Source organism: Chiloscyllium plagiosum, unplaced genomic scaffold (assembly GCF_037043375.1).
Source record: "Chiloscyllium plagiosum isolate Xiang-an unplaced genomic scaffold, Cpla_swu_hap1 HiC_scaffold_4, whole genome shotgun sequence".
NCBI classification, from domain to species: Eukaryota; Metazoa; Chordata; class Chondrichthyes; order Orectolobiformes; family Hemiscylliidae; genus Chiloscyllium; species Chiloscyllium plagiosum.
The window spans coordinates 53,743,467-53,756,779 of NW_028270142.1; the positions used below are offsets into that span (position 1 = coordinate 53,743,467).

Sequence of the window (13,313 nt, forward strand, 5' to 3'; positions counted from 1 at the left end):
TGCGGATCTCTATGACTCTTCTGACAGCATCTTCCAAACCTATGACCTCTACCACCTTGTAAGTATTACCACAATCCCAAATTCCCTTTTATACATCGATCTGACTTCGAACTATATTGACATTTCTTCAATGTCACTAGTTCAAAATTCTGGAACTCTGCCTGTAGCAGCATTCTGGTATGCCTACATAAACACACAGTACAGTGGTTCAAGAAAGTAGCTCACATCAACTTAATGAGGCTAGTTGGGGCACAAATAATGACCTTGCCAGCCATGTCCACATCTCATGAAAGAATAAATTTATATTAAAAAAAACAAACTGTTTATGCCAAATGTAAATATAGAAGATCTGTAAGGAGTTATTTCCTCCATGTATGCAGTAATGCCTTGGCTACCAAGAATGACTGCAAACAGATTTAAAATGCTGACTTCAGGAATTGAGGATGAGAGAGCAAATTGCTTCGCAACTTTAGAACTTAGATGAGTTAAAAACACAAACATTTTGTTACAAAATGAAAATTTTTTTGAACATTTCTTTAATGTGGGCTGAAGCAATCATTACACAGGTGACACAAAATTATAGATTGTTATATTTACACCTGTCAACCAAAAAAAAACTGCACATGGAGAGGTCAACTCTCAATACAAACCAGGAACAAACCACAATAATTTACCATTAGATACAATTCTAGTTTCAGTTTGATAGCCTGCTTTTACAATATGCAAAACACATCAATTTTTTACTATTTCAAAAACAATTCTGTCAGTTTACACATTATTAAAATTTTGGCAACATTATTTAATATTTAACTTCATGAAGAGATGCAAGATATGTGATGAAATGTTAGAATCTACTTCGACATACTACCTCTTATTGAAAAGTTTCCCTACAGTTTTACAGGTCTTAATGGTTACAATTAAGTCTCTATGATTTCAGGTTTTTAAAGAGCTACGAAGTAACTTTTGTTTATTAGCATCATTTGCAATCTGCATCAGCTGGAGTTATTACAGTATATCAGCTATTCCTGTCTCACCTATTTAATTTTAGTTTCAGAATCAACATACACACTACAAAGAAAATACTATTTTCTAGCCAGGGGCTTGTTTATTAAACATGTTGCAACTACTGAATGAAACTTCAAATGCTGGTTTGCTGAGGTTTTTTTTACAAAAATCAAAAATAGATTCACATCAGTTTATTTAATTCAAACAGTATTTTATGTTTCAAACCTCTAGAATGTTTTTGTATTCTCAGTGTATGGAAATATGGAAATGTTTCATCATCAGTTGTCTGTGATTCCTTAGGTATTGAAAATCATGTAAAAATATTTGCAAGTCTGAGCTAAAAACATGACTTTAAATGCTTGAAGTGGCTTTGAAATGCATTGAGAAGCAAATGATATTCCAAAATACTGTCATCATCTCATGCTGACACCTTAAGGGGTGCTGAGAATCAAGAAGGGAGAGAGTAAAGTTTGAGGTGGCACTGATCATTTACTGAACAATGAAGTACAAAACTGACAAAACAATAGGACTTAAGGTTACAAGAAATGATAAACACATATTGAAGAATTAACCATGCAGAGAGGAGCTTGCAACTATACACAATGCTTGTAGTACTCTTTCATTTTGTAATTGTCTGTATTCAAATATTACTACAGGGTAGATATGAATCAAGAGCTGCAATACATAACAAACAAGCCCCTGAAAGTAATTTTAAAAGAATGTACATTTGCACAAGGGATAAGACCTGAGCTGTAATTCTATGGCTACTGCTCTGTCATAGCATGAAGATTTTGCTTACTTTTCTTAAAGTTGTATTATATGGGTTTTTACTGAGCCCAGCCTGCTGGGTTAATCTATTTTTTTTTAAGAAGAAGAAAATTTGAGAAAAAGGCATTGTTACCTAGAGAACTCCCTGCTACCTTTGACTTTTAAAAATATGTGTTACTACTTGATTTCACATACTTTCCATTGTGTTAGCCTAAAAGTCATATTTAAAATTAGAAAAATAGAAGGGAAAAGGGAAAGATGAATAAAGTACACTAACTACGATGGGTTTGAAAAGATGACATCTGATCACAAGCATTCAAAAAACTAATTTCTGTGGACAGTTAAATTTAATGAAAGCAATGCCTAAAACAGGATATGTAATTATAAGTTGTGTGACTGGATAAGGTTCATTTCAATAGGATCAACATTAAGCACTATAAAACTGCAGTATGCCTAGCTATCAGTGTAAAAACATCCATTTTGTAAGGGCGGTCACTGTCATGGCACTCTAATTTATGACTAAACATTAAATTCACACTGACTCATTATATCCTATTTGTTCTGTATTGCTTAAATTATGTTAGCTGGTAGTTATAATTTCCACAATTTACTGTTCAGACAGTAACTAAGGTTAATACTGAATGATGCTGCTTATCGCTCTATCCTAAAGAAATAAAGAAATAATATGAATAAAATCCCACTAAGTCAAAACTTTAATTTTTCTTTATGCACCTATAATTTGGTGCATTCTTCATTAATTTGCTGTTACAATCAACTTTACATGATATTCTTTTAAATGAAATGTTTCATTCCAGAATAAAAAAAACTGAACAAGTTATGCTCTAGCAAATTACAATGAAATTCATAGCATGTCAGATATGATTTGGCACCTTCTGGTTTGGCAGAAGGGAGGGGAAGAAAAGCAGCTGGTAAAGTAAAAAGCTATAACAGAAGAGAGTTTTTAAATTTACAGACCATAAAATCCAAAAAGGTAATCAACTTGTAAGAATTCCCCATCCCCACTATTTGGCCTACACCTCACTGCCTTTTCTCTCTCTTCCACCAGTTTACCCTCTCATGAGCTCCTTAAATAAAATACACGGTGGTGTGTTTTTGAGATTCTGAGAAAATAGATTGCTCCGGTTGACAGAGAATCTACTTTAATCTCTACAATTTATACATTTATGAAAGCCTTGGGGCTGAACGATCATTAGTTGTTGTTTTTCTCAGTTTTACTCCACGACGGATGGCGCTCAACATGTCTTCACCTTGAGGGGGCTCTGCAGCCTCAGCTGTGGAATGCTCATTTGCCATATCCAACTCTTGCAAGGTCAAAGCTGAATCGGTACAAAGCTGCTCCCCAGATGCAACTGCCAGTGTGGTACCCAGGCTGGATGCTCCAACTTCTGAAGTTATCTGCTGGCTCATCACAGACTGCCTCTCTTCATCTGTGGGGCTAAGAGATTGGGATGGCATAGGAGGGATGACAGGTGTCAGTGGGCAACCAGATGATGGTATATTGCTTCTCTTTGGAGAGATCTGCAAGATTTCTGCATCTTCAGAACCCTGCTCTGGACATTCCTCTGGTCCAGGCTGCACACCTGATATACTACCTACATCAGGCACAGTTGGTGTTTTAACAGGAATCACCGGAGTCTTAATTGGTATTGGGCCTCCTCCTATAGTTCCTCTTCGGACTGATGGTTTGGTTGAAGGTGTCCGCCTGATTGTGGCAACTCCTGGCGTCATCATCACTGGCCCACTGTTGGTTGGTAAGCCTGCTGTAGAAGCAGGGCGTTTTGCCTGGAACATTCGACGATAGGACTGGCTTATATCACTATTTCGTGGAATTGTGGAGGACTTGTCAAACTCTGTCTGTTCAATATCTTGATCACCACTAACTGAGAAGTAGTCGTAATCTGAAACTGAGTAGAACATTAAAAAAAACTTGATTTTTATAATCCAGAAAATTTAATTCACTCTGCATTACAGTAAAATCTTGTAATGCCTCTGCTAACTAAGAGATGCATGGTTTGAAAGTAAATGTTTTATTCTATTATTTTCTCTTGCTGCCTTCTAAATACAAATCCAGAATCAATGTGGCAGTCAGCAAAATACATGGAAGACCTGGTTCTCCAAATACATACATAGGAGGCTGTCTCCAACAGCAAAATAACTGCATTGAAACGGCCATTTATTTAATGGCAACTTATATTAAAGATCTTGATCTGGTGAAGAGGTTCTCTGCAAAAATAGAATTTGGGGTATCATTCACTTCAAACAATCATTTATTTAACGTCAACTTGTGTTAAAGTCCTTGATCTGGTGAAGAAGTTCTCTGCAAAAATAGAATTTGGAGTATCATTCACTTGATACTATGATCTCTACTATAAATCAATTGAACAAATCTCGTAGCAGCATCTTTCAAATCAAATTCAAATGAGTTATATGACCAACAAAGGGCACAAAACAGAAAATGATCAATTACATAGTTTTAGCAAAACAGTGTGTCTGTAAACAAGTGAGGATTACAGCTGCACATTTGCTTAAATGTTTACGATACGGCAAGCGGCAAAAGAAAGTGTCAAGTGAGCCCTGATTGATCCATTGTTTTTAAACCTACTGCTGAATGTTTCAGTCAATCAATGGGGAATTCAAAGACAGCTTTTCACATTTATTTCTTATACCAAGGTGAGATAGCAGTGCAAGCTGCATAAGACAAAACCTCAGAAAAATGAAAATTCTTTGATTGCTTTAAAGATTCAACTAGCTACCTGCTATTTGGTTTAGAATCAAAGAAGTGACAAAACCATTAGTTTTCCACTGGAAATTAAACTGTTACTGGCTTGTTAATGACACTTATCTGCTCAGGGCTAAACTTGAGAAACTATCAATAGAGAAACATACATTTCCAATATGACAACTTGAATTTTAATACTTCCAAATTCTTAACTGAGGTGTAAGAACCAATCCAAACCAAGGTAATTCTGTAAACCTTTTGTTTAACTGTAATCAGATAAAGAGACCAAAATAATTCAAGTTCTCATTATAGTTGAGTGATATATTGGTTATATCTATCTGGTTATATTTCCTGTCATTCGAAAGTCCAGTCTTAATTTTCTTTAATATGCAGTAAGTCTACATATAGGATTCCCAGCTTTACTTGTAGTCTTCTGAGATACAAATTGCTATAAACTGAATAAATACATCTCTTATTTCAAACAGATGCATCAAACATGCTATTTAACAACCACCAGTACCATTGGTGGAAACCTCAGACTAAATCCTGTAAACACAATTGATGTGTCCACAGCAAAAGCGTAACAGATGAATCCTTTACATCCATAAGGTAAACTAAGTGAAATGTGGCTTTTCAGGAAAAAATTGAGGCTGACATTTTTAAAATTCATTTACAGGGTCTTGGCATCACTGGCCGAAATTGCATTTATTGCACACCCTTACTGCTCTTTTATTTGCCATTTCAGAGGTAGTTAAAAGTTAACCACATTACTTATGTGGTTACTTATTACTCATGTCATGACTGAAAGGGCCTTTGCACTGACTATATGCAAAAATTGATTTTTTTCTTTTAATTAAAGTTTGTTGTTACCATCATGTCAGAGCATCCAATAAGCATAGTCACTTTTACCTTGTGAAGGGATTGTGTCCTCAGAACAGCACGGTGTGGTTGTCTGTGTACTGTATCCACTGGAGCATTGCAAAGAATCTCTACTGCTCCTCTGAGTATCCAGCTGTAGACCTCTGCTGAGGGCCAAAGCCAGTTCTTCATGACTTTCTGCCTCCTCTCCCTGCTACCAAATACAAGTAAGCCACAGTAAATTACCACAATAGTCCCCCAGTACCCGCAGGGGATGCATTCCAAGACCTACCGCGGAAGCCTAAAACCCCGGATAGTAGTGAACCCACTAATTTAAATGGGAAACCTATCTCCCCGGCAGCCCCCGGTCCCTGGTTCTGGAATGTTCCACGTGATATGTTTGGGCTGCAGTAAATCGTGGTTAAGTGAAACTGCAGAAACCGACTCCTTGGATACGGCGGTTGCCCTGTACTGTGCTGATCTACTTAATGTAATCATATTGTACAAAAAAAATAGAACAGGGGCAGACCCTTCAGCACCTCCCAAGCCTACACGGACACATTTTGCCCTTCTATTTTAAAACTGTCTTTACTTACAGGATCCGTATCCCTCTAATTCCTTCCTATTCATGTATTTGTCTAGGTGCTTATTGAATGAAGCTATTGTGTCTGTTTCACACCTCGTCTGGCAGCACATTCCAGACACTCACTACCCTTTGTGTGAAAAATGAACCTTGCACGTGTTAAATTCCCTGCCTATATCTTGAACATGTGTCCCCTAGTAATTGACTCCTCCACTCTATCCATGCCATTCACAAACTTATAAACTTCAATCAGGTCACCCCTCAACCCCCTTCATTTTGGTGCAAACAGACCCAATCTTATCCAACCTTTCTTCATAGCTAAATTACCCCATATCAGCCAACATCCTGATAGACCTTTTCTGTACCCTCTCTAAAGCATCCACATCCTTCTGGTAGGGTGGTGACAAGAACTGTATGCAATATTCCAAGTGCAGCCTAACTAAAGTTCTATAAAGCTTCAGCATAACCTGCCTATCCTTACTATCAATGCACCTTCCAATGAAGACAACCATGCCATAAGTTTTTTTTAAAACTACCTTATCAACCTGTACTGCCACCCTTAGTGATCTGTGGACCTGCACACCCAGATCCTTCTGCATATTAATACTCCTAAGGGTTCTATCATTCACTGTATAATTTCTATCTGTACTTGAACTTCCAAAACACATCGCCTCACATTTGTATGGATTAAACTCCATCTGCCATTTTTTGCCCATTCTAGAACTGATCTATATCCTCTGAAATCCTCTTCACTATCTGCAACTCCACCAATCTTTGTACTGTCTGCAAATTTACTAATTTGATCAGCCATGTTTTTCTCCAAATCATTTATGTAGAGTTCCCAACACTGATCCCTGTGGAACACATCTAGTCACAACCCACCATTCCGAAAAGCATTCTTCCACCACTACCCTCTATCTCCTATGAATAAGCCAGTTCTGTATCCACTTTGCCAGCTCACCCCCAAAACCATGTGACTTCACCTTTTGTACCAATCTGCTGTGAGGAACCTTGTCAGAGGTCAAAAATGAGCAAACAATCATTTAATATTTTGTATTTGGAAAACATCATATCCTATCCTTCGTTTTTTTTTGACAAATTCACCTTTTTGATATAAAACTAATTATTGTACCACCAAAATCAAAGTATCAAAATTAAACAAAATTAAGTATGCTAAATCAGCACAATGTAAAAATACATCAATTGTTAACCATGAGTATTCTCTAAAGCTCGGGAGATAAAATATTTAATTTCCAATAATAAAAACAGGACAAATGCATAGTATTTCCAAAAAGGGAACAGTAAAAAGATAAACATTTAAAGGGAAAGCATGTCCAATGAGGAGCACATGGTTTCTAATGGAATCAACAATTTCATAGTTATTACCCTTGATGCAGTAGAGACAGTCATACTTCTAGTTCTCTGAGCCTCCTCTATTTGTATATTCTGGCCAATAGATACTGGAGTCTTAGCTTCAGCATCTCGCCGCTGTTCTGAGTCTTTACGTCTTGGTAAGGTATTTACTCCTGGTTGATCATAAGGACCTGGTCTGGCCCAGTCCTAATTAAATACAGCAAGTATTTAAAAATGTAAATAAAGATCTGCATTTTTCCAAAACATTGCATTCTTAAGTAACAGAGTCAAATAAATGTTGTCCCACTAAAGTTTAGATTGAAGTAGGATGGCTACATTCACACGTTTACTGAAATAGATATGGCCTAGAAACAGACTGTCTTCACAGTAAGGGTTTGCTTCTTGTACACTGTGGGAGAGGAACTCAGGAATAAAGATAATTGAATGGAATTGTGCAAGAAAAGGAAAAGTATGAAAATTCTAATTTTCTTTAGGAGAAAGACAAACCTGTATTTATGTAGCATCTTTCTGTAAATTCTGACACCAAGCAACAAAAGATAATATTAAGATCAAATGGTGACAGTTTAGTCAAAGAGGAAGAAAGTGGAGAGGTGGAGAATATTGAGGAGGATAGTAGCAGCTATAATTTAAAGACATTACCACAACAGACGACTGTTGCAACACTGTAGTACCGTTTTTGCTAAAGTGGCATTTGTGCAGGTATGGGGGCAGAGGTATGGGAAGAAGAGGGTTGGGGGGCGGGGGGGGGGGGGGGGGTGCAAAGATGCAAAGCCACGTCTTCAGGATCTGATAATGAACCATTTTAGAACATAGAACATTGAACAGTACAGTCCAGGCCATTTGGCCCACGATGTTGTGCCAAGCATTTATTTTAATCTAAGATCAACCTAACCTACGCACCCCTCAAGTTACTGCCATCCACGTGCTTGTCCAGTCGTCACTTAAATGTCCCTCATGTCTCTGGCTCTTAAACCCAATACCACTCCCTCCCCTTTAGTGGAAGCCAAAACACTATCGTCTTAGCAACCCTATCAACTTGGGTGGGAATTTTGAGGGTTCTATAAATGTGGACCTCAAGATCTCACTGTTCTGCCACACTGCCAAGAATCCTGCCTTTAATCCTGTATTCAGCATTCAAATTCGACCTTCCAAAATGAAAATCCATCTGCCACTTTTCAGCCCAGCTCTGTATCCTGTCAATGTCTGGTTGTAGCCTGCAACAGCCCTCGACACTATCTACAACACCATCATCATTTGCGTCATCGGCAAACTTACTAACCCACTCTTCCATTTCTTCATCCAAGTCATTTATAAAAATTATAAACAGCAGAGGCCCAAGAACAGATTCCTGCAGGACACCACTGGTCACCGATCTCTAGGCGGAATACTTTCCATCCACTACCACTCGCTGTCTTCTTTTGGCCAGCCAATTCTGTATCCAGAGAGCAAAATTTCTCTGTATCCCATGCCGCCTAACATTCTGAATGAGCCTACAGTGGGGAACCTTATCAAATGCCTTACTGAAATCCATATACATCACATCCACCGCTCGGCCTTCGTCAACTTGTCTCGTCATATCCTCAAATAACTCAATAATGATTGTGAGGCATGACCTGCCCCTCATAAAGCCGTGCTATCTTTAATCAAACTATATTTTTCCAAATAGTCATAAATCCTATCTCTCAGAGTCCTCCCCAGTACCTTATTTACCACAGACATAAGACTGACTGGTCTGTCATTCCCTGGGATTTCCCTATTCCCTTTCTTGAACAGAGAAACAACAATTGCCTCCCTCCAATCATCCAGCACTACTCATGTGGAGCGTGTAGATCATCACCAAAGGTGCAGCAATCTTATTCCTCACTTCCCGTAATAACCCTGGATATATCTGGTCTGGCCCTGGAGATTTATCTACTTTAATGATGCCCAGAATTTCCAGCACATGCACTTCCTTAACATCAATCTGTTCAAGTCTATTAACCTGGTCCACAGTGTTCTCACTAGCAACAAGGTCCCTCTCTCTAGTGAATACTGAAACAAAAAATTCATTTAGGGCCTCCCCCAGCTGTTCAGAATCTAGGCACAGGTTTCCTCTACTATCTCTGATTGGCCCTACCCTCTCTCTGATCATTCTCTTATTCCTCACGTAAGTGAAGAGCACCTTTGGGTTTTCCTTCCCGCCAAGGCTTTTTGTGTCCCCTCTGAGCTTTCCACAGTCCATTTTTGAGTTCTTTCCTAGCTACATTGTCATCCTCTAAAGCTGTGCCAGAGCCTTGTTTCCTCAACCTTAAGTAAGCTTCCTTCTGCGTTTTGATGAGAATCTCCTCTTCTCTTGTCATTCCTTGCCTGTCTTGGTGGGACAAAGTTACCCAACACTCGCAACAAGTGCTCCTTGAACAGCCTCCACATTTCTGTTTTGCATTTCCCGTAGAACAATTGTTCCCAATTTATACTTCACCGCTCCTGTTTAATAGCAGCATAATTTCCCCTTCCCCAATTAATACCTTCCAATACTGTCAATTCCTATCCCTCTCCATGGCTATGATAAAAGTAAGGCAGTTGTGTTCACAGTCACAAAAATGCTCTCCCACCAAGAGATCTGACATGTGGCTTGGCTCGTTGCACAGCATCAAATCCAACTTGGCCTTCCCCCAGTCAGCTTATCTACATATTGAGTCAGGAATCCTTTCTGGACACAACTGACAAAATCGGCTCCATCCAGACCATGTGCACCAAGGAGGTTCCAATCAATATTGAGGAAGTTGAAGTCATCCATAACAACAACTCTGTTACTTGTGCACCTTTCCAAGATCTGCCATCCAATCTGTTCTTCCATTTCTCTGCTGCTATTGGGGGGTCTATAAAAAAGACCCAATAAAGTGACCGCTCCTTTCCTGTTACTGATTTCCATCCATATTGACTCAGTAGCCACAACCTCCTCAACAACCTCCTTTTCTGCAGCTGTGATGCACTCTCTAATTAACAATGCTATTCCCCCTTACTCTTTTACCACCTGTTCTTTTTAAAAGATCTAAACCCTGAAACATCCAGCAATCATTCCTGCCCCCATGAAATCCATGTCTCCGTTATGGGCACAACATCGTAGTTCCAAGTACTGATCCATGCTCTGAGTTCATCACTCTTATTCCTGTTCTGGCTTTACTAATTGAATCAACTGCTGTACCAGCAGCAATACAAGTAAACTTCAAATACTACCATTTACCTTTACTGTGTTAGACTGTTTAGTTTTGAAAAAGGTTATAAATTATTAGGTTTTTAAAATGTAAAAAAACTATTTTATGAAAAAGTTTCAACAAGTAACACAGCATTTATTTTCAGAAGTTACTTTTAGAGAAAGACATGAAAAACACAAACCTTCCAACTAGGAACTTTGGATGATGGAAACATGCCAGGTCCAATGGTATAATAATGAGGATAAACTGGGAGAGCAGCTGAACAAGGTCTGGAACAGGGTCGGGAAGAGGGCTGAAAATGTGGGAGAAAGCGTGTACCAACTGAGGCAAGGTATGGTTCACTAGATGAACTGAAGTGATCAAACCCATTTGTCAACTGCAAACAAACAGAAAAGCAAAACAACAAAAAAATGGACATGTGGAATATAAATGATTATGAAGAATGTCACAACAACAAAAATTCAAAATCAATGGACATAGCATCCATATACTGAGGAAAAAAAATCTTCACAAGTTATTATAAATATCCAGCCTAAAGTAGGGTGGTAAGAATTCTTCATATATTTCAAGTAAACACTCAAAGCAAAGTTAACATAGAAATAAAAATATTAACTTTTAAAAATTTAAGACTTTCAAATAACAATGAATTCTGAAGAAATATTTTAGTAGCTTCCTATAATTTGGCATGATTATGCTCAAGTATTGCTTTATAGCAAGGGATCCTCACAGATAGCTTTCCATTGCTAAGTTAATAAAGCAAAGTTAATAAAGCAAACATAACCTTTTTTAGCCGAGATTTAAGACAGTTTAAACTTTGCAGCTGGTGCTTCTTTTTTCTTTCTCCAACCCTTCCTCCCATTCTCTCCTGAAGATACTGATTCACTGTTGGGATGCCCTCGTTCAAAGATTGATGGTCCTTTAGCACCTCAACCAAACACTCATTCATGTGTGTGCTCAGACAGCAGCCGCGAACAATTTACTTAAATGGAGGCGAGATGAAAATTTCAAAAATGATTGATCCAGTCACAGTGTAACAATGAGGGGAAGGTCTTTTAGGGTAGAGATGAGGAGGAATTTCTTCACCCAGAAGTTAATGAGCGTGTGGAATATGCCACCACAGAATACGCTATCACAGGAAACTGCTGAGGTCAAAACACTTAAGACTTTCAAGAAAGATATAGGTATAGTTCTTAGGAATAAACAGATCAAAGGATATGGGGAGAAAGCAAGAACAGGATAATGAATTGGATGATCAGCCTTGTTCAGATTGAATAGTTGAACAGGCTCGAAGGGCTGAATGGCTTACTCCTCCTCCTTTATTCTCTTTTTCTATCCAATGACACATGCATACGCATCCTGCCACAATCACTAGACAGAGGATAGGATGCGAGGAGTGCAAACTTTGTACAACATTATCCTTTCCCTCCATTAACAGGATGAAAGTATTTAGCAGTATTCTTATTACAATCCCCACCAATGGATTGAACTTGGTCTATTGATTCAAAACCAAAGCAGTGGGTGTTTTATTTAACTGATCATTTAGCAGAGTGTGATTTTTGTTTTAGATTGACTGAACAATTTCAGAACACTCCAGTTTATGTACAATTAACTCAAATATTTAACAATTCATAAACAAATTTCATCAAGTATATAGGATCAATGACAAACTGAAAAAAATGAAAGCTCCTAAAATATCAATAATCTGAATATTTCCTCATTTTGTAGACTTACAGACTGGGAGGTGGGCAGAACAAGCAAGATTTATCACCTTTTCTGTTGATGCCCAGGCTCCCATGGTAGAACCTGAGCTTACGGAAGTGGGTGAACTGCACTCACTCACTGATTGGCACGTTTCAGATGCTTCAGAGGAGGCAGAGCTTGATGAATTCTGCAGAGCACCAATATGGTGGATGAAGTAAAATGCAAAGAGGAGAGATGATGAAGAAAGAAGTGGAAGTGGAAAAGCAAAAAAAGGCAGAGAGAAGAAAAGCATAGAATTAGAGCCAAATCACCACAAACCATTTTCAACAACAACCAACTCCATCAAGTAATAGCAAGAAAACAAAGACAGGAAAGTTCAATCATACTAATGCACAGAACACTAAGATTGAAGGCAAGCAATAAATTTTGTGAATAATCTTCTTTCTAAATAACAAGATAATTAAATCAACTTTGGTGAAAGTTCAGCACCCTGAAACATTTCTACCCTCACAGATTCTGCCCAACTTGCTCAATAATACTAGCAATTCTTTTGTTTTTAATTCACTCTTACTAATCCCAGTAAGCTCAAATACTAATATAAAGCGTTCTAATTCAAGAAACTGACAAAAAAAACAAAAGAAATGAGAAAACAAATAATTTCACACACCAAGTAGAAATACCCACAATACCTAAATTCTCGTGGCAACCATTTCACATGTTACAATTGGCTGCTGTGATCACAAAGTGAGCACTTCACCAGCTCCAAAGTGCTGAGGTTCTGTAAAGGTGTTATTTACACTATATTTTTGCTTTGAGTATTGCAACAGACAAGACCATATTGTAAAATGAGTTTATATCTTGAAAAAATGTTTTATAATGGATACGGTTTGTTTTGGAGTTTATGTAAACTAAGTCCTTTGCTGCCACTGAATCTTTGAAAGCGAATTAAAATAAGTAACAGCATGAACGGCAATCCATAACCAAAAGATTAAGTGGTGAAATTCTTTAGGTGGGTGAAATAGCTGAACACTATAACAGCTAAATTAATAAATCAGAAATGTATAGACATATGATGCACTGAATAATGTAT

General features: G+C 37.9%; 1 protein-coding gene across 14 annotated transcripts in view; it reads right to left on the minus strand.

Annotated features, from left to right (window-relative positions):
* Nucleotides 1-517: 517 nt before the first annotated feature.
* Nucleotides 518-13,313, minus strand: part of LOC122549183 (protein MTSS 1-like) — a 189,440-nt gene continuing 176,644 nt past the window's right edge. For 4 of the 14 annotated variants that reach the window (XM_087986260.1, XM_087986259.1, XM_043688563.2 and 1 more), the window contains 4 exons: nucleotides 12,291-12,410; nucleotides 7,341-7,514; nucleotides 5,423-5,585; nucleotides 518-3,698 (listed from right to left, as the gene is read on the minus strand). In XM_087986260.1, the coding sequence (XP_087842386.1) occupies nucleotides 2,956-3,698; nucleotides 5,423-5,585; nucleotides 7,341-7,514; nucleotides 12,291-12,410 (1,200 nt within the window). In that variant the 3' untranslated portion in view covers nucleotides 518-2,955. Of the gene's footprint in view, nucleotides 3,699-5,422; nucleotides 5,586-7,340; nucleotides 7,515-10,703; nucleotides 10,899-12,290; nucleotides 12,411-13,313 lie in introns of all 14 variants that reach the window. The other 10 variants (XM_087986257.1, XM_043688553.2, XM_043688555.2 and 7 more) reach the window with 4 other exon arrangements.